This window comes from Coregonus clupeaformis, chromosome 12 (genome assembly GCF_020615455.1).
Source record: "Coregonus clupeaformis isolate EN_2021a chromosome 12, ASM2061545v1, whole genome shotgun sequence".
NCBI lineage: Eukaryota > Metazoa > Chordata > Actinopteri > Salmoniformes > Salmonidae > Coregonus > Coregonus clupeaformis.
The window spans coordinates 44176306-44198083 of NC_059203.1; the positions used below are offsets into that span (position 1 = coordinate 44176306).

The window sequence follows — 21778 nt, forward strand, 5'->3', positions numbered from 1 at the left end:
TATAGTTTAAAATGTTTATGTTTTAATTCAAACGCATTTCAATTATACAAATAACTAAGAACCAGCTTAATATTTGATTGTTTACTATATATATCTATACACACATACACACACATACATATTACATGCTTCTTAAAATACAAAAAAAATATCTAAAAACAGACAGAACCGTACAATCTATTTACATTATCAACATGTACATACACATTCCTTCTTGAGAGGAATGGAGAGCACCAGTCCATTCCAGCATGGGATGCAGTAAGCATTTCTTTTTTTAAACTCTGGAATTTTGTCTTGATAGCCCTGTAATAGACTTAGGATTAACATAACAGTCATTGATAAAGTATTAACATGGTCTTTGAAAGTATAAAAGCCGACATGGTTGAGTCTAGACTTTAATTGTTAGACTGTGAAGCATTTGGCAGTAAAGATACAATTACTGAGAATGAGAGAGGTCCAAATACTTGTAAATGGCTGGTGCAAAAAGACTGACAAACTAAGAATAGCACAAAGTGCAGTAGATAGCTACAAACAACGCTACCATAGAATGGGCTCTGGAAACTGGTAGAGACTGGAGAATGTTTCAGCAGGTCACCATTGGTAGCCATCCTCACACTAAAAATCCAATTTCAAGCCTTAATTTCAACATGTCTTTGTTTGAGAGATCATTGTAATGGTGAGCATACAGCTTCCCCAATTATTGGTCATGCAGGACAAGTTATGTTCATTGTCCTCCATCCTCCTACAGTCATCCCAGCCCCTCAGACTAATCCAACCAGCCACAGCACCAAGTGCAACTCAGTGTGCAACACAAGTGCCAACAAACACACAAAATCTAGCAATCCAGAACATTCAGATCAGGTGACCGTGTTGTAATTTTGCTTTCAGAGAGTGTACGCAGGTAGACCCACTTTGGCAATTCCGTGTAGGAGAAATCCAATCAGCTGTACATAGACTTTAGGTCCTTCCCTGTGTGAATTCCATAGTGTTGTTCTTTGATTCTTTGGATCCCTTCTTCCATCCAGAAAAACAGCTAAGTGCAGTCTGACCGCTAGACTATAGTTCCAGGTTTGGAGGAGCCCTCGTGCCAGTAAAGTCGCTGGTCGTCTGGATCCAAGCTGCAGTTTGTTTGGCTGTTGATGTGTACATTTGTTTGGCTATCAACATATGTTTCTGTTTGGCTGTTGATGAATGGATCTGTTTTGCTGTTGATGACTGGATTGGTTTGGCTGTTGATAAATTGATCTGTTTGGCTGTTGATAAATGGATCTGTTTGGTTCACATCTACATAGGATCTGCAACACATACAGGATACAAAAAAAGGTCAGGCTAAAAATAAACATTGCTGTAACACAATCCAAGCAAATAGACATGTCTCACTGGTGGAAAGATATTTGAATAATTTAACCCTGGGTTGTTAATTGATTGGGATTACTGGAGAAATGAAAATGGACACCAACTTTTAGAGAATTCTATCCCAGTTTGAAAATGACAAAAGGTGTTTGTATGTTTGACCCAGGATTAAACTTTTCTCACACCTAAAAACAAAAGCAGATGCACAGAACAACAAGCATCAAACACACCGCATTCAGATATCCAATATGCAGGGTCACATCTTCCACCACCACCACCACCACCACCACCACCATTGAGTAAAGAGTAGGAGAACAACCAAAGCAGTTTTGTGCTTTATTTTTTATTTTCTTTCTCTGCCACGTACAAAATGAGTCTCCACCAACACCATAGCAACTGTGTGGGTAGTTTGTTTCTTATCTCACCCTTTCTTTAGTGCGGTGCCTTTGATTAGGCTGTTTCATTTCGCTGGTCAGAACTCAGTACCATGATAGGCATCAGCGGCATACATCTCTAATGACCCTGGAGCCCTTGCTGGCCCCGGCTCCAGTCTATCACAGCGCCTCCACTCATACTCTGCTGGGGGACATCTGTGCACGAGAGGGTCAAGGGTGAGTGATAGCAATAATGGAGAGGGAGGAGGCAGCTTAAGTGGTGTATGTATGCTTAAGTGGTGTATGTATGCCTTTGCACACCCCATAAGAGAAATGTGACCGCTGGATGTCAATTGAAACTAGTAAGGCAGCTGAAAGAGATGGCAGACATGAACACCAATCGTAAAAGCCATGCAGTTACCAGAGAGCGATCGAGAGAGAGAGAGCGAGAGAGATGGCTCAAACAAACAGCTTTGATACTCCAGGAGGTTTTTAGCTCACTTTAAAAAAAACAAGCAAGCAATGAAGTCACGCTGAGGACAGACTGATAAGCAAACCCACAGACAGGCCTGGTAGCTGGTTACTTACTACTATCAAGGGCTACACTTAGCAAAGGACACTTTACTAAGTCTCTGGCTTCTGGAGCTGTGGGGCTGCTGCAGGGGACTAGAGCCCTGGCCTACCCGCCCTGGGCCCAGCCGGAGCCCACAGCGAGGGGAGGAGGAGGAGGAAGGGAAGGGGGAGGAGAGGAGGGAGGAGGAGGAAGCAGAGGAGGAAGAGCTGGCAGGGACAAAGCCACAGCATCTCTGGCCGTCAGGGCTGTACCAGGAGCCCTTAGAGTGCTGGGAGGAGGAGGAAGAGGAGCCGTATCTATGAAGAGAGCGGTCCAGTGGACAGTTAAAGCAGGAGAGGAACCACCATTCCTAATCCCAGTAAGAGGAAGAGCTGACCATTGGCTGCACAAACAGACGCGATACGCTATAATCCAATCCAAGCAGTCATGCTAATTGACTTGTGACTGAGTGAGCACCAACTATCAAAGGGTATTGTAAACTTCTGGGACATATCATGGTCAGTAAGGTAGCCTAATGTCGGCCACACTGGTCACAATGGTGTGTGTGACCGATAAACCAAAGAGCAGCTTAATTCTTTTCAGCGAGCATCCATTCTCCATAATGACACAGTATTGGTGCTTAGTGCCATGGTTCAGGGAGGTCTAATTAGGTAAGAAGCTGAAATGTAGCCAGGAGCTCACCTGCTGTAGGTGGGGTGGTAAGCTGTGCCGTAATGTGTTGTGCCATAGGAGGGGTAAGGCTGCTGCACCGGCAGGGGCATGTCGTACTCTACCATACCTCCACCCAGGTGACCTCGCCGGCCTCCTGCTGTAGAGGACTGCTGAGATGAGACTGGAACAGAAACAGGAAGAAAGTAAAGTTAGAACAGGATGACATAGCTCTGAGATAGAGCGCTAACGAGTGACTGAATGTTAGCGTTCGTTGAAATGCTTGAATGCAGAGTTGGCGGAGGCGCGTCGTTTTGCATTGCTCATACAAGTGAAACCAAATAATTGCCTTTGACTAACAGACTAGAATACCACTCTGTTTGCATGTGAGAGGAGAGTTGGCAGGCTGTCTGTACCTGAGGAGTAGGAAGCGGTTCTGCAGTAGGGAGCTGGCATGGTCTGGTAGCCCAGGCTCTGCTGGGAACCCCTCTGGTTGTAGTCATAGGCCTGTGGCTGCTTGTGGCTTGCGCTGCGGTGGTACCAGCCTCTCAGGTGCTCCTCCACCAGTGCCTTCTGGATGTTCTTGGTCACGTGTTCCGTCCTGGGCGGAGCTTGGCGGTTCCTGGGCGGCCTCAGCGTGGCGTAGGGGTTCTGGGCCATACTGTCCATTTCGTCATCACCATAGCGACTGCTGTACGCATCATGTCCCTGGTAGGCCGGCGCGGCGTTGTAGGAGGGGTGGACGTTGTAGTGACCCTCTACCTCGTTGTCGTACACTCTGTTACAGTAGGGCTCTGGCTCTGTGTAGCTGGGGTAACCCGTCACATAGTAGGCCGTGGTGGTGGGTCGCGGTGCCCGGGGGGGCTGGTATGTGTTGTAGCGGGTATCAGTCTGTGCCAGGTTGGGCATGCTGCCCGTGTTGGCGTAGATGTTGCCCTTCCTGCCACGCCGTCGGTCCCTGGGGCGGTGGGTATGGTTCCCGGGTGCCGTGTACTCCACGCTGGACTGGCTGGTGTAGGATGAGCCATCGTCCAAGACCTCAGTGCTGTTGCTGCGGCGTGCCAAGACGGACGTGGGCGCCGGAGGCGTGGTCTCAACCATGAACTGAGACTGGGACTCCAGACTGCCACTACGCTGGCGGAAATGCTGAGGACCGTCCTCCGACCTGGAAATAAACAATACCATTACAATAGGATCCTCTGTCCTTTTCATATAAAATAAATATGGAAAACTATGTTATATAGGGTTACAATACTTTGTACAGCGAACAAAGCTCTAGACAGGAGGTTAGTCTAATTGGGGCTCATGGCTGGTGTTGAGGCAGATGTGTTAGTGAACATCAGAGGCAGCTGTGTATGTGAGGGGTGTATTGGGGCATGGAGGCCTGGCCTACCTGAGCTGGGTACTGCTGTAGGCGTTGCGGGTGAGGAGGGGAGTGGGAGGCATGCTGCGTGCATCACGCGGCTGTCTGGAGGCAGGCTTGTAAGGGCTGATGTGGCTCGATAAGGCATCTCTGTGATTGTAGTGAAATGGTTCCTGGACTTCGCCATCATTTAATCTGAAACACATAAGAACAATGCTTTTTCACAGACTTGACTTCCTCAGGGTGAAGCTTGTATCGTGATAACACAACCTCTCCCTCTCCTCTCCTCTCAAAACATAAAAAAATTAAAGCTCTATGCTTGCATGCTGCGATTTCAGTCAAAACTTTCCCCTGGATGACAGTCATTTCATAGCTCATTGATCTTTCTCTTCATGGAACGGTAAACAAATAACATTACAAAAACGGTAGCTGTATGAAACCTACATGAACCACTGAATTCTGCTCTCCTCTCTCCCAACAGCATATCATCCATGTAATTTGGTAAATGTTCACACAGTGAGCGAATACGTTCAAATTCTGAACTTTTCCAGACTGCTTTTTTCCCCTCCTTGGGATTGTGGTCTGTTCCTTAGCAGGCAGAGACATGCTTACTGCTGTCTATTTTTAAACGTGGAGCGCGTTTGGGCTGATAAGAGGAGATTGTGGGGGCAGAAGGAGAGAAGGAGGCGGCTGGTAGGAATGCAGGCGGCCCTCCCTAGTTCTCCTTTACAGGTCTATACTGGCTGCTGCTACGGCTCTCTGGGCCCCAAGAATAACTAAAACACAGACTGGATAACAAAACAACCCAGAGCCAGTAGAGCTGAAGCCACTAGCCAGGCCCGTGCCAGTGTGCCTACCTGCTGTTGGTGCTGAGTTCCTGGAGCTGGTTGTGAGCGGATGCCCGTCGGTCAGACTGGTAGTGGAGACTCAGGGTGTCTGAGTGGTGGGGCCGGGGAGAGTACTGCACCGAGCGGGACCGCTGCCTCTGGCCTCCCAGATCCTCGTCTGAAACACACAGGGGAATGAACTGTCATTGTCACGGCCTGCTAAGAGCTATGGCGGATGATACAGAGGTTTAGCTAATGTATGTATGATATAACCTCCGCAGCACTCACCATCGTCCAGAGTAAGGCTGTCGGACAGGGAGCTGAGTTCTGCAGGGTTCACATCATCTGAGCAAAGGGGAGAAACTGATGCTAAGACATGCTACTGAGGCTAAGACATGCTACTAAGGCTAAGACATGCTACTAAGGCTAAGACATGCTACTAAGGCTAAGACATGCTACTAAGGCTAAGACATGCTCGTGTTGTTGGGCTTTTCATTAGAAGCCACAGTGCATTAAATCAATCAATCCACATCTGATAAAAATCCATGTCCTGAGGTCTAGTTTCTTTCAGACTAGTACAGACAAGGTTCTGCTGGCAGGAATTCTGATATATTTGATTCCTCTGTAAGCTACATTCAATATAAACCATGTTATCAATGTGACTGTTTGTGATGTCTGCCGGTTGATATGGCATGGTGTAGGCTACCTGCTATGATTATTGATGCTCTCTGGGTGGGCTTCTTGCCCATCTTGATCCTGTATTCGTTGATCTCCTCCTCAATCTCATGCAGCTTCCTCATGGCGTCCAGGCAGTTCCTCCTCCTCTTCTTCTTCACAGTCTTACAGAGCTCAGCCTCGTTGGCCAGTTTCTTTGCCGCCTCCACGATCTTCTGCTGTAGGGCAAACCTGCTCTCCAGGTTCCTCAGGTGGGGATCCTGCAGGACAACACACAGTACAAACTGATGCGATCAGTAACTTACACACAGACATGCAGTATGAAGTCTAAATATATGATTTAAATATTTCATTACAATGTCAATCAAGTCTAAGATTTATTAGCTAAAATTGTTATGACAGCCTGTGCTCCCATCCTGTGACTGCCACACTAACCGCGTCATAGGGGAAGAGGTCGTCCAGTTTGAAGGCTGTCCCCATGCGGCGACGGACCATGGGGGGCTTCTCACCCGAGGCCAGAGGGTACTCTTTAGGCAGCCTGCCTGTCAGCTCCTGGAGGAACAAAACAAAAACGGAACAATCAGCTGTGATATAATTACTTGAAATAATGAAAGACCTTGAGATTGCTAAAGATGCTTACAGCTTCTCGCAGGCATATCTTCTTGAGCTCCTCCAGTTTCTGAGATAGAGTCTCCTGCAGATCCTTCTGTTTCTTCTTCAGGTCAGCAATATTCTCCTTCTTCTGTTCCTCGCTCACCTCCGAGTCTGCTGATCCTGCAACAGGCAGACATTATAGTCAGACCATTATGACCACTCTAATCTCATCTAATCATAATTTGTCTTAATGGAGGCTATAAGACAGATATGTCCATCCAGCATTGTTCATTGTTAGCTTATTGTCTACCTGCTGAGATGAGGGATCCGTTGCTGGCCATGATGAGCTGGTCTTTACTCTCTATGCTGGACAGCTTACTGATCCTGGGCGCTCTGATCTCCGTCAGGTCCATGGTGATGTCACCCAAACTTCTGGCCGTGGTAACTTTGGACTGGAGAGAGACAAGGAGAGAAGAAAAAGTCAGTATTTCATCTTAATGATTGCGCAGTGCGATAAGAGCCCCATTTGCATGCTTCAGTTTAGGCTGGGAGCGGAGCCCTGTCTCTCTCTGTCATCAATCAGCCTCAGCACTATTCCCGGATGAGCACTGGTAGAAACCCCATCTGCTTCTGAATGGCTAAAAAAAACATCTGACTTCAGCCACACACACACTCATTCACCCCCTCGGAGCAACTCATTGCTCACACTCAGCTTGTGTAACGACAGCAATGCACAATAATCCACTAAAATATGCACCATCTAAACAAACACGTCCAAAAGGGCCCTTCCGTTGATTCATCAAATAAAACAGCAATGCAACTCGGCATTAAATCAAGAATCACCAAAGCTATGCTTAGGCTATTCTAACAATAGTATAACATACATAAGATACTGGGGCTGAGACATGTTAGCAAACGGAGGAGTAAAGACAAGGCCAGATGTGCATGGTGGAGTGGAGAGATGGTGTGTGGAGATAGATAGATACCGTGGTGAGGGCGATGAGGCCTTGAGATAAGGCTAGGGGGGGTAGGGGGGGTAGGAGAGGAGACACTCACTTTGCTCTGCTTCCTGTCCAAATAGAACTGGTGCTGACTGATGGCCATCACCCAGATGGTCTTAATCAGAGAGTGGCTGGCATACCACGAGTGGATGACCGATCCTGTCTGCCCAAACGTACGCCTGGACACTGTCCTTCTGTGGATTAACAGAGAGAAAGATAGACACACACATTTTTAATCACTCATGTTACTGCTAGGTAGGAGTCATTTCATCTCTTTAATCCAGACCGTGAATACCTGGACCTCGCGTGTAGATACACTTTTAATAACATTATATGATGGGTACTGAATCATACACAATCAGGGATTACAAAAACAATTCCTCGCATAAACTAACTCAACGTCCAAATTAATCTCATGACTGGTTCTGTAATTCAATACATTCATGGCGGAGAGATGCAGCAACATTAAGTCAGTTTTGCACCAGTGATTTTTAATTACAGCCAAGCTGGCTAGCAGCACCATATTAAACCTGTGATAAAGCACTGAGGCTAGAAGTGCTGCAATGCCCCGAGAACACAGACTGCAGCAGTCCTTTACAGCAGGAAGGAAGGCCTTCATTTGAGACTAGCAGGTTGTTGTATTGGAGACAGCTCATTAACACTAGGCTCTGAAGGGGGGCTAAAGGCAGCAGACAGACACCTTCTAAGTTAGTTGTCTAAGGCTTCGGATAACGATTCCGAAAGGCTAGTATTGGAATATAAGGAGTGATTTCTGGGTCTAGTCCAATAACATTTTCCAGTTCAAAACATTTTGCCATGTCGGGCCCTACAGAACTTAACCCAGGATCGATAGATGCATCCAGTATCGGTTTTCTCACCTGTGAGGGTCGTTCACCTCAACTGCAAATTTCTTCTCACGGAAATACAAATTATCGAGCTGCTTCCACTGAAACAACTGCAGACAGAGAGAAAAAACAGGACACACCACTTAGTAAATAGTACACGGGACCATGCCTTGTTTGAGTGAGCGCAGACCTACAAAGAGAAGTGGTTTGATACAGCGCTGCATGAAAACAAACATTTACATCCTTATTCATTCCAAACTGCTTGAGGCGTCCAGTGTGTTGACCATCGAAACACAAAGAAAATGCCACTAGCATGGGAAAACACTCTAGCTTTGTCCCAGACACACCAGCCTTTCTCTTGGCCCTGCCTCGTTAAATTCCAGTGAACTTGAAACATTAACAACAACAGCAGCCTCAGCAGCAGCTGTGAACAGAGGACAGCCACTCAGTCAGGTGGAAGGTCAATTTAGTTACTACTCAGTAATGAAGCCAGCACAGAGAGCAAGACTTGCCTAGCAAAAACTAAGCCTCTCATTTCATTCTGTCTGAAGGGAGAACGCTGAAAACAGGGCAAGAAGGAGTAAACTTTAGTCAGGGTGAAACATCTGCTTACAGTGAAAACTGGATTTATTTAGAGAGAGTTGGAGCTATCATGTTGTGTGAGAAACAGAGAATCCACCACTAACACCAGAATCCGGGGGTGTAGATTTATGGCAGAGTGACTTAATAAACATTCTCTACCAGGTACCAGCGAGCCAGCGAGCCAGTCAAAGCTCTAAATAATAGAACACATTACCCTGGACTACAGAGGAATATGGGTAATATATCATAGACTACCTACAGTCCTCAGCGAGAAATCAAAATGATCTCACAAGAAGCCCATGACACTACTGTGTATCATTCTTTGCAGTGTATTATGGCTATTCTTTCACTCCTCTATGATCTGCTCTTAGTACATTGAAGTAGCTTTGTCAAAAATATATACTGTCAGTCTGCTTTAAATTGGTGGATTAGACAGCACGTTAACATAGTTACTAACAGGTAACCCAAAAAACAGAATGACAACAAAAATACAACTGAATATATCCTGAACTACCTAGTCAGGTAAATGGGAACTAAATGGAGGGCTTACCAGAGCAGGTTTTAGTGCTTATTAAATCCCTGGTGAATTTTCAGGGTGCTGTTGAATCCTCTGGCTGTTTCCCACAGGGCTTCCTTGAACAATACGCTCGTCTGTTCTCAGGCAGACAGATAGGTGTTGCAAGAGTTTCAGCTGAGCAGGCTCCACCCCTCTCCCCCCACTGCCTCTGACATCACAGACACCTCACTCTATAATAATAATATAATATGCCATTTAGCAGACGCCTTTATCCAAAGCGACTTACAGACATGCGTGCATACATTTTTTTTTTTTTGTGTATGGGTGGTCCCGGGGATCGAACCCACTACCTTGGCGTTACAAGCGCCGTGCTCTACCAGCTGAGCTACAGAGGACCACACTACTGCAGCAAATTGAGTATGTCTGTGTTTATGTGGGCGAGCAAGGTGGTGTGTGTGTTTCTGTTTGTGTCAGAGTGACATTGACACATCCCTGATGTCAATACCATTCTGTTCTATTGACAGACAGTTTTGTAATAGACAATTATATAGTTATGCAATAGTGTGTGCAGACGCTGATACCCATGAATAGTATAGGTAGGGTATGTACCAGCAAACAAGTCCAAACATCATTACACAAAGTCAAACATTTGAAGACTGGGGCTCAGTGAAGTGTCCATGTTCTGTCCAGATAAGAGTGATCACACACACGTATTATGCAGTAAAAAACCTGGACATGGTTCAAACCCAGTTAGCCACAGGGGTAAAAGCCCTGGTCCTTGTCGTGTCTGGCATGTCCTTTCATGGCTATGTAGAGAGGTGCACACTGGATGTGCTGGGCGGTGGTGGGAGATACACACAGGCAAACTGTCATTTCATATAACCATACTTCTCATTGAGACCCTATTACAGAGCAGCCCCTTGCTTATCACCACTCTGACCTCACCCAGCTTGCACCACGCTACTCCCTCGCTCATTTACATTTTAGTCATTTAGCAGGCGCTCTTATCCAGAGTGACTTACAGTTAGTGAGTGCATACATTTTTTTATTCATACTGGCCCCCAGTGGGAATCGAACCCACAACCCTGGCGTTGCAAGCGCCATGCTCTACCAACTGAGCTACACGGGGCCCATGAATTCTCTCTGTGTTACTCACTCCTTCTCCCTCGATTACTCACTTCCTCTTCAGTCAAACCTGATGAACAGGTTGTGTACAGTGCACACAGAAAGGTATTCTACCTCTCCTCTTCTGGGAACTGACCATTGTTACTCTCTTTCAGTCTGCTTCAGTTCCCTTTATCCACAGATCTTAGATTAGCCTTCCAGTCATACCTAACTCTTAGTACCTCCATTACCCTCTGTGATGTGTTTTCTGTGTTCTAAATACCTTGCCAACCCCTGTTGTTTAGAGTGCTATCAACTCCAGCCTCCCACCGCTCCCCCAAGGCAAATATGTCAGGAATCTACTACTTTAGTCTTAATCATTAATAGCAGGCCCCTCCTCACCTCCGTGTGAATACAGGACAGCTCTCAGTCAGTTCTTAGAACTGGGCACTACCTGACAAGGAAGAATCTCTCATTACACCTCTAAAGTCACTTACTTAAACCAGCAAACCAAACTACCACAGGAAAATGTAAAACAATCTCTGCAACTGGCTAAATAAATTGCTGTAGCCAATAACATGAGTATATTAGGTAGCAATGTTTCACAAGATAATACTTCATACTTCAAGACTTTAGCCCCCCCCCCCCTCAAAAACAAAGAGACAGTAGTTTAGGATTCACAGTCTGTAAAGAGAAGCATCTCCAGAGATCCGGGGTAGTAAAGTGATCCCGTTTCTCCATTGCTGCTCCAGATGATACTGCAGGCCTAGCCTAATCAATTAGATTCCTAGTCTCACCGTGGATTGGGAGCATGGTAATTCCTGAACAATGGGAACCAGCAGCCTCCACACTTCCCACAGGCTCATCCCATCGTGGTGGACACCCCTTTCCAATTTACAACCCCCCTGGCCACTTACCACTCAATTAATAGTAGAGCACATTCAGAAAAGACACAGATAAGTCAAATTAGGTCATTCGATAATTTCAACAGAGACACATTTAATAGGTGCTCATGTGTGGCTGATGGTAGTGACTGCCAAAATATGTCAAAAATGTGACACACCTCAAACTCTGATTACAAGACCACACTGTCTGGACAGAGACCAGTCTAAGACAGTGCTGCTAACAGCCTTGAAACCACCACCAGAACTAAACATGAGGTGAAAATGGTGGAGACACCGTTCAGTCATCTGGAGTACAGAACAGTAGTTCCCCATCTCTGTCTTATTTCAGCTGTTACGCTTCTCATTAGAGGCTGAGCCCATGCCAAAATGCCTGTGGTCTCAGATAGTCCCAGAACGTTCTGATCAAGACCCAACCCTGAACCCACAACAACCTCCCCAGACCACCCCCCAGGGCTCTGTGACGTGACGGATGAAACCTCTGAGGAGGATAAAAAAATATTGTGTGTCAAAGGCCGTGACTCGCACCCCTATGCAGGATGCACATGGCCACACCCTTCTCATACCATGTCACATGGCACGCTGGCTGGTAACACTGAACATTTCCACCAGAAGCATGACAGGAGAGATTGCTACAGTCGACTAGACTCCACAAACACGCATTAAGGCTATGACTTTAACCCAATATATACTGGAATGAAAGAAGTGTGAAAATGGCTTGTATGGAATGGATTTGTACAGACACTGCCACAGCTGGCCTTTGATTTTAAATATTTGAGCAGCCTTTTACTGTTCCAAGACCAAAATGTATGGTCTGTCATATGATTATTACTGAAATAATTTCATAATAATTACTTGCTGAGAGGAAGAGTGAGATGGACTGAAACACAGACAGAGAGACGGGGAGTGAAAAAGAGCTCATGAATGATTCAAGCCTGTATGAATCAAGCTGGGCTTTAAAAGCTCTCTACATCACGGATGCTTGCTCCTTGGACCATCTTAGAAATCACTTTTCATTTATAGTACAGCTTTTGTATAAATGTGGTGCTCTAACATACATATGATTATCCTGTATGGTCGTCAGTCCTGTACCCACTCAAATGCAAACATCCCTTCTTCCATAACGTGTTCCATCTATGGCTATGCCTGAACACACAGTTCAATAGACAGACTGATCAGAATGACATGTTGGTTACTACTGAGATTGGGAGAATCTTTACTAGTCCTTTTAACCCCAGCAGGCAGGGATAGGGAGTTGTGGTTCATCCCATTCATTAAGTCGTGATGAAGCTGACATCCATGAGGAGGAGGATAATGAGAGGTTAAGCTACAGTAACTTCTTTTAGCGCATGTCAATGAACTCTGGGAAAACCTTACTTAAAAGCCTTTTCATCCCGACGCCCCAAGATTCCTCAGGGGACGAGTGGTGCAGAAGTGGGCTCCTTCTTCTGCAGCCCCCCTCAGCTCCCTTCCAAGCCCCTCACAGCCTCCCAAGCGTCTCTCAGCCCCCCTGCCAAGGTGATTGTGTTTTATTACTTGATCAATTGTTTGCTAACCGAGACACACACACACACACACAATGACAGGCCGCTTTGCATAATGAGTGTGGCATGCTGGGAGAAGGGCAAAGGGGGGCTGCGCTGAATACAAAGGGGGCCAGCCTCAACAGGAAGCACTATCAATATTCTACCAGATGACAGGCCCTTCTAGAACAGCGGCTAGAGTTGTGTACTTAAAAAAAAAAAAAAGCATATGAAAAGAAAAAGTCCACCCTTTCACCAGGGGACTGCTGAGGAGGAGTTCTGGCATGAATGCCCCCTCCTTCCATGGTCAGTGGGTTGGGTTGGCCTGGGTAGAGCATGGCTCCCTCTCAGAGCAGAGCCCCTCACAGAAACAGCCCAGGCTGGCTTGGTGCCAGCTCCTCCAGCCCCAGAGCCCTGCCTGCTCCCCATGGCGCGCCATAATTACACCTTCCACTGGGAGGGTTGCTGAGAAAGGAGTTGCAATACGCTGGGTTTAATAAGCGGGACATGTGCATTAATGCCTTGGCATTCGCTGCAACAGCATATCCAGCTGTGTCAACAGGGATCCAACATCGAACAGGTAAGACACATACTAGTAATGAAGCTGGCTGAGGAAAACACACAAGAGAAAAAATGTGCATAGAAAGTAACATAACAATCCCCTGAAAATAGAGTGGGTGAGAAGAAGGGAATTGCCAGGGACCTCACGATATGATATTATCACAATGCTTAGGTGCCGATACGATATGTATTGCGATTCTATATGGATTGTGATTCGATACTGTGATTTTATTGCGATTCGATGTTCCAAACATATTGCTCACCATATGTCTGCTGCAGAGGGACGAGAAAGAACCATGAGAAAACGAGTTTTGATCAGTCATGGAAATAAAAGTGCTGAAAACAAATTGGCTCCCAATCTATGAAGGAAAAATACTGGACTTTTGTTGCAAGTACAGCCAACTAGCGCAAAAATAATATTGTGACATTGTCAAAACGATACGATATATCGTCAAAAATAATATCCCGATATGGAACTATTATTTTCCCCCATCACTAGCGAGCAGAGGATGTTTAGAGGGATAATGATATAGATGACAATCTTTCTTTCAAAAGTAGCATTTTCTTTTTTTTACTTTGACCATTATTTAAGGCCAAAACTGTAACTAAGTTTCATATTTGTAATCACAGTCATAGTTATTACCATCACACCCTAAATGAGGAATACCACAATCTTATCACTATGGATGTGCAGCTTTCCCTTTCGAGACGATTTGATACGCATCTACATACATGGGCTCCGATACGTTTTAGTTTGAAACGATTCGGTGTGAATCAGTTTGATTAGAGGAACGATTCGGTGCGATATGATTCTATGCACTAACATTTGTTGCATAAACACATTGATTTTCCATTCTAAATTAAAACCTGCTGCTGATGGAGCTCATGAGCTGGGCCTCTCTGAGCGCGATCTGTCTGAGCCAACAAAAAGTGTGTGAGTGTGTGTAAATTATGTCTGTCGTATGTAGGCACCTGAGCTGAGCCATAAGGGAAACTGGGCGTCTACCACCCCATTATCAGTTCGAGGAGGAGGGAGACATATCCTTTTGAGCATGGTGAAGTTATTAATTACACTTTGGATGGTGTAGCAATACATTACATTTCACCATGAGGCCAATGGTGACTTTAAAACAGTTAAGAGTTTAATGGCTTTCATAGGAGAAAACTGAGGATGGATCAGCATTGTAGTTACTCCACAATACTAACCACATTTTTCACCTAATCGGCTCGGGATTGAACTAGCAACCTTCAGGTTACTGGCCCAATGCTCTAGCCCGAACTAGCAAACTTCAGGTTACTGGCCCAACGCTCTAGCCCGAACTAGCAACCTTCAGGTTACTGGCCCAACGCTCTAGCCCGAACTAGCAATCTTCAGGTTACTGGCCCAACGTTCTAGCCCGAACTAGCAACCTTCAGGTTACTGGCCCAACGTTCTAGCCCGAACTAGCAACCTTCAAGTTACTGGCCCAACGTTCTAGCCCGAACTAGCAACCTTCAGGTTACTGGTCCAACGTTCTAGCCCGAACTAGCAACCTTCAGGTTACTGGCCCAACGCTCTAGCCCGAACTAGCAACCTTCAAGTTACTGGCCCAACGTTCTAGCCTGAACTAGCAACCTTCAGGTTACTGGTCCAACGTTCTAGCCCGAACTAGCAACCTTCAGGTTACTGGCCCAACGCTCTAGCCCGAACTAGCAATCTTCAGGTTACTGGCCCAACGCTCTAGCCCGAACTAGCAACCTTCAGGTTACTGGCCCAACGCTCTAGCCCGAACTAGCAATCTTCAGGTTACTGGTCCAACGTTCTAGCCCGAACTAGCAACCTTCAGGTTACTGGCCCAACGTTCTAGCCCGAACTAGCAACCTTCAGGTTACTGGCCCAACGCTCTAGCCCGAACTAGCAACCTTCAAGTTACTGGCCCAACGTTCTAGCCTGAACTAGCAACCTTCAGGTTACTGGTCCAACGTTCTAGCCCGAACTAGCAACCTTCAGGTTACTGGCCCAACGCTCTAGCCCGAACTAGCAATCTTCAGGTTACTGGCCCAACGTTCTAGCCCGAACTAGCAACCTTCAGGTTACTGGCCCAACACTCTAGCCCGAACTAGCAACCTTCAGGTTACTGGCCCAACGCTCTAGCCCGAACTAGCAACCTTCAGGTTACTGGTCCAACGTTCTAGCCCGAACTAGCAACCTTCAGGTTACTGGCCCAACGCTCTAGCCCGAACTAGCAACCTTCAGGTTACTGGCCCAACGCTCTAGCCCGAACTAGCAACCTTCAGGTTACTGGCCCAACGCTCTAGCCCGAACTAGCAATCTTCAGGTTACTGGCCCAACACTCTAGCCCGAACTAGCAACCTTCAGGTTACTGGCCCAACGCTCTAGCCCGAACTAGCAACCTTCAGGTTACTGGCCCAACGCTCTAGCCCGAACTAGCAATCTTCAGGTTACTGGCCCAACACTCTAGCCCGAACTAGCAACCTTCAGGTTACTGGCCCAACGCTCTAGCCCGAACTAGCAACCTTCAGGTTACTGGCCCAACGTTCTAGCCCGAACTAGCAACCTTCAGGTTACTGGCCCAACGCTCTAGCCCGAACTAGCAACCTTCAGGTTACTGGCCCAACGCTCTAGCCCGAACTAGCAACCTTCAGGTTACTGGCCCAACGTTCTAGCCCGAACTAGCAACCTTCAGGTTACTGGCCCAACGTTCTAGCCCGAACTAGCAACCTTCAGGTTACTGGCCCAACGCTCTAGCCCGAACTAGCAATCTTCAGGTTACTGGTCCAACGTTCTAGCCCGAACTAGCAACCTTCAGGTTACTGGCCCAACGTTCTAGCCCGAACTAGCAACCTTCAGGTTACTGGCCCAACGTTCTAGCCCGAACTAGCAATCTTCAGGTTACTGGTCCAATGCTCTAGCCCGAACTAGCAACCTTCAGGTTACTGGCCCAACGCTCTAGCCCGAACTAGCAACCTTCAGGTTACTGGTCCAACGCTCTAGCCCGAACTAGCAACCTTCAGGTTACTGGTCCAACGCTCTAGCCCGAACTAGCAATCTTCAGGTTACTGGTCCAACGCTCTAGCCCGAACTAGCAATCTTCAGGTTACTGGTCCAACGTTCTAGCCCGAACTAGCAACCTTCAGGTTACTGGCCCAACGCTCTAGCCCGAACTAGCAACCTTCAGGTTACTGGTCCAACGTTCTAGCCCGAACTAGCAACCTTCAGGTTACTGGCCCAACGTTCTAGCCCGAACTAGCAATCTTCAGGTTACTGGTCCAACGCTCTAGCCCGAACTAGCAACCTTCAGGTTACTGGTCCAACGCTCTAGCCCGAACTAGCAATCTTCAGGTTACTGGTCCAACGCTCTAGCCCGAACTAGCAATCTTCAGGTTACTGGTCCAACGTTCTAGCCCGAACTAGCAACCTTCAGGTTACTGGCCCAACGCTCTAGCCCGAACTAGCAACCTTCAGGTTACTGGTCCAACGTTCTAGCCCGAACTAGCAACCTTCAGGTTACTGGCCCAACGTTCTAGCCCGAACTAGCAATCTTCAGGTTACTGGTCCAACGTTCTAGCCCGAACTAGCAACCTTCAGGTTACTGGCCCAACGCTCTAGCCCGAACTAGCAATCTTCAGGTTACTGGCCCAACGCTCTAGCCCGAACTAGCAACCTTCAGGTTACTGGTCCAACGTTCTAGCCCGAACTAGCAACCTTCAGGTTACTGGCCCAACGTTCTAGCCCGAACTAGCAACCTTCAGGTTACTGGCCCAACGTTCTAGCCGCTAAGCTACCTGCTGCCCCTAAGATACCATCACACTCACGTTGATAACACAACTTTACCTCCCTTTTCTCCCTCTCTTTTTCCACTTCTCCACTTTTATTCCATGACACTGGCCAAGAACACAAGCTTTTTGTTGCCGTTATTTACAGTTTGGTGGCTTATTAACCAGAGGAGTGGGGGTGGGTGTTGAGTTGGAGCGTAGGAATGACAAAAGGAACAAAAGCCACAGAAGGACTTATAAAGGGAGGCCAACCTACCTTCCGAGGTTTCAACTTGTCCTGTAAATCGTACTGTCCGATGCCTTTATAGCTGACTCCCAGCCACCACGGTAGGCCCTGCTTGTCCTGTTGAGAAGGAAAGGCACACCACTCATTAAGAGCAGCTTCAGTGGTACAGTTTTAAAAGAAGAAAGGGCCATTACTGTGGCAATTACCCCATTAGGCTAGCAGCACTAGCAACACAAGGAGATCAAATACATTGAAGCAGCCCTAAAAATCCACAGCATGAGGGAGTCATTTTAACACCAGCGTTTGATGTGCTCAGACACCCTGCTTTAATGAGTGAGTTCGGAGGGGGCTGGTGGGGATGAGGCTCTGGGAGAGAGTTGCTGAGAGGGATCACTCAATCATCAGTTAACTAAGCATGGGGCCAGAGCAAACACCCAGCTTAAGTCCCCTGTTCAGCCTCCAGAGGGAAAACGGCTGTATTTATATCTGAAATAACTACTTCTTAATAGGGTTGTCACAACACCAGTATTGCGATACTCAGAGGTATCGTGGCAAGGAAACCAAACATGTAGCGGACTGAATTTCTTGAGTAAAACAGCTGTAATGTTGGAAACAAGCAGCCTTATGTCATCATCACGTTTCTTTTCCAAGCTATAGCACACTATATTTTCCATACAGTAGGTTTTTTAAAGGACCAAAGAGTTTAGTCTGCTTTGTGTTTTCCTTTTTGCCATGGAAAATCAGGTATCGTAGTATCGTGATACTGGTATCATGACAACTCTACTTCTTAATAATATCAAACAATGTTAGTTAGATTGGAAAGCAAACATGAACACAACGGTACAGATGGTGGATGCTTTCTACTGTTTGATACAGGGTGCAGCTCTTACCTTTACTGGATAATAATGGACTCCATATGTAGGGAGGGACTCCACTAAGGCCAAATACCTTCAAAACAGAGGGGACACGTTAACAGTAATTCAGGCAGTTACACTTCATCAATGTCTGTGAGTGGCCGTTGTACAGAGGTTAGAATGGGCTTTAAGCCCCAGTCATTTACCAGACAGTCATTTACAGTGGCAGAGCCATCGATTTCTTTACAGGGCCTTGACAGAGAGAGGGAGAGTTCATTGATCAACTCAATGCCACAAATCATACACCCCGGGTGTAAATGACCTCGCTAGGCTAATCTCTCCCAGGTAAAACAAAGTAGACCACTGCCCCACGCTGCTGGCTGCCCACAGTAAGAGCTAGCTGTCCCCTAATTAAATGACACATTCTGGCAGAGCAACAGCAATCCACTTCAAACAACAACACCCAGGAGTAGTCGCTACAGAGTGGGCTGCGGAGGGAGTAGTGCTGATGAACGTGCTGGACTAGAGGTGCACAGCAGCTCATTTCCTCCATGCACTTGACCCAGATAAGCATAAAAGGACGATTCATTACATTACTTACTGCACAATGGCTTGCCCTCTGCTGAGGCCCTTCAGGTTCTCGTAGTGCTCGATCACTCGGTCTTCACTGTAAAAGAGAAATAAAAGCCGTAATGAATAATCCATCACCGATTGTAACACATCCCCAAACTGAAAGATGTGGTGAGACAGTCCTTCCCTGACACATTCTGCCTGTTCATGCAGACAATTCTGGCTGGCCTACGGACCTGGCCAGCCAATGGTCCTCATCTCCCTCTCAGCTCTCACACAAACATGCCATCTCGTTCCGACTGCAATCATTCCCCTTAACAGCATGGATTGATTCAATGGGGTTGGGTTAAATGCGGAAGACATGTCAGTTGAATGCATTCAATTGTACAACTGAATAGGTATCCCCCTTTCCCTTTCCTTAACAGTATGTAGGGATTGCAGCATACACACACACACACCCCTGTAATTCCAATCTGCCCATTGATCCAACTTCAGCTGCTGTTCATCAGTGAGCGGAGCTTCAGCCTCAGATGACCGCTGAGCATGCACTCAGACACTAGCACAGAGACACAGGAGCTCTAAACCAATGGCTGGCATGGCCGCCTGCCTCCCTCTCCAGCCTAGCTCCCATGAGGACATGATGAAGTCAGCACCTCCCTGGCTGTGCACGGTGCTCTCAGAGCAGATCCACTGGCCAGCCAGTCTAATTAACACAGAGCACTAATTAATACAGCCCATCTGAGATAAACAGGCTGCTGGTACCAGGCAGAACTCTGCGTGCATATCCACCCTCATCTGCATGGGAAAATAATTGCTTTGTGCATCCAGGTGTTAGCTACAATTAAAAAGCCTTTTGACGGGGATGGGGACTTGGTGGGGGAGGGATGGTATCGACAGGACTGCGGTCTGGTATCTATGGGACTGTGTGTAATCCACTTGGATTAATTCCCCCTGTGCATTTGTGGTTAAAGTGCTGTTAATAATGGCACTGCCTACCAGTAAACCAGGGAGGGGTGCTCTCTCAGGACTCTGGTGGGTAGAACTGGTAGCTTATTCAGGTCCGATCTGGAGCTTTCAACACTGGAAACACACAGATTGTACAAATGATTAACAGAGTTCATTCACAACAACATCCTTGTAAGAGTTGTTTTAACTTGTAAAGAAGGTGCAATTAATATCCAATAGGGCCAGGGGGCATTTTAAGGCTCCATAATAGCAACACTGCCTATTGGTACTCTTTTCATACACACACACACACACACACACATCTATATGTATATACACACATACATATTTATATATGTCATTACAGTTATTACAATGTCTAATTACTAGCCTAGATCTCTCTATGATGACTGAGTTCAATAAACCCCCATATCCAATAATGACAGAGCAGAACATCATGTGAAATATGAATATTCAAGTATTGTATAGAGTATTGTTGATGCGTTTGTGGTTTTACAGAACAGGTAAATTCCCAAGTCTTACAGCATGAACGTGATAACTCATAAGAAATGCAAAAGCAAAGGTGCAATGTCAACATTTTTCATATTTTTATGAGGCAGGCTATCGATGCTTCCCTACAGACTAGGTTTAATATCCACTTATGTCTTGCCAAAGTGCCTCAATGGAAGCAGATAAGAGCCCTTTTAAGTTAACAGAGGGTCTTCCTTAAAAGGTAATTTCAATAGTTATATTGTGTCAAGGCCCCTTTCATCTACAGTTGCGGCCAAATATATTGGCACCATTGCACTTTTCTTAAATAATTCCTTATTTCTTCTAAAATAAGTTAACTTTGCCACCACAATTTATATTGAATTTTAAGTTTACAATTGTAATTCCTGGGTGCTTTTTGATGTGTGTTTGTGGTTGTTGTCCTGCTGGAAGACCCAAAACCTTTAATGGAGAGGCAGTTTTTGAACACTGGGTTGAACATTGGATTCCAACACCTGATAATCTGCTGATTACATGATGCCTTGCTCAAGTTCAAAGCACCCTGGAATGTATCAAGAACAAATGTTGGAGTGGCCAGCGAAAAGTCCAGATCTGAATCACATCCATAACCTACAGTGAGGGAAAAAAGTATTTGATCCCCTGCTGATTTTGTACGTTTGCCCACTGACAAAGAAATGATCAGTCTATAATTTTAATGGTAAATTTATTTGAACAGTGAGAGACAGAATAACAACAAAAAAATGCTGAAAAACGCATGTGAAAAATGTTATAAATTGATTTGCATTTTAATGAGGGAAATAAGTATTTGACTCCCTCTCAATCAGAAAGATTTCTGGCTCCCAGTTGTCTTTTATACAGGTAACGAGCTGAGATTAGGAGCACTCCCTTTAAGAGTGTGCTCCTAATCTCAGCTCGTTACCTGTGCAAAAGACACCTGTCCACACAAGCAATCAATCAGATTCCAAACTCTCCACCATTGCCAAGACCAAAGAGCTCTCCAAGGATGTCAGGGACAAGATTGTAGACCTACACAAGGCTGGAATGGGCTACAAGACCATCGCCAAGCAGCTTGGTGAGAAGGTGACAACAGTTGGTGCGATTATTCGCAAATGGAAGAAACACAAAAGAACTGTCAATTTCCCTCGGCCTGGGGCTCCATGCAAGATCTCACCTCGTGGAGTTGCAATGATCATGAGAACGGTGAGGAATCAGCCCAGAACTACACGGGAGGATCTTGTCAATGATCTCAAGGCAGCTGGGACCATAGTCACCAAGAAAACAAATTGGTAACACACTACGCCATGAAGGACTGAAATCCTGCACTGCCCGCAAGGTCTCCCTGCTCAAGAAAGCACATATAAAAGGCCCGTCTGAAGTTTGCCAATGAACATCTGAATGATTCAGAGGAGAACTGGGTGAAAGTGTTGTGGTCAGATGAGACCAAAATGGAGCT

General features: G+C 46.2%; 1 protein-coding gene across 6 annotated transcripts in view; it reads right to left on the reverse strand.

Moving 5' to 3' along the window:
* The window catches only part of LOC121578268 (FERM domain-containing protein 4B), a 70153-nt gene continuing 48375 nt past the window's right edge, over positions 1 to 21778 (reverse strand). For 2 of the 6 annotated variants that reach the window (XM_041892512.1, XM_041892509.1), the window contains 17 exons: positions 19867 to 19950; positions 18902 to 18967; positions 18337 to 18394; positions 17477 to 17563; positions 8288 to 8364; positions 7465 to 7603; positions 6719 to 6860; positions 6455 to 6588; positions 6250 to 6366; positions 5846 to 6074; positions 5428 to 5484; positions 5170 to 5317; positions 4343 to 4507; positions 3366 to 4114; positions 2983 to 3133; positions 2316 to 2597; positions 1207 to 1295 (listed from right to left, as the gene is read on the reverse strand). In XM_041892512.1, coding sequence (XP_041748446.1) covers positions 2321 to 2597; positions 2983 to 3133; positions 3366 to 4114; positions 4343 to 4507; positions 5170 to 5317; positions 5428 to 5484; positions 5846 to 6074; positions 6250 to 6366; positions 6455 to 6588; positions 6719 to 6860; positions 7465 to 7603; positions 8288 to 8364; positions 17477 to 17563; positions 18337 to 18394; positions 18902 to 18967; positions 19867 to 19950 — 2680 coding nt within the window. In that variant the 3' untranslated portion in view covers positions 1207 to 1295; positions 2316 to 2320. Of the gene's footprint in view, positions 1296 to 1778; positions 1944 to 2315; positions 2598 to 2982; positions 3134 to 3365; positions 4115 to 4342; positions 4508 to 5169; positions 5318 to 5427; positions 5485 to 5845; positions 6075 to 6249; positions 6367 to 6454; positions 6589 to 6718; positions 6861 to 7464; positions 7604 to 8287; positions 8365 to 17476; positions 17564 to 18336; positions 18395 to 18901; positions 18968 to 19866; positions 19951 to 21778 lie in introns of those variants that run through there. The other 4 variants (XM_041892511.1, XM_041892514.1, XM_041892510.1 and 1 more) reach the window with 4 other exon arrangements.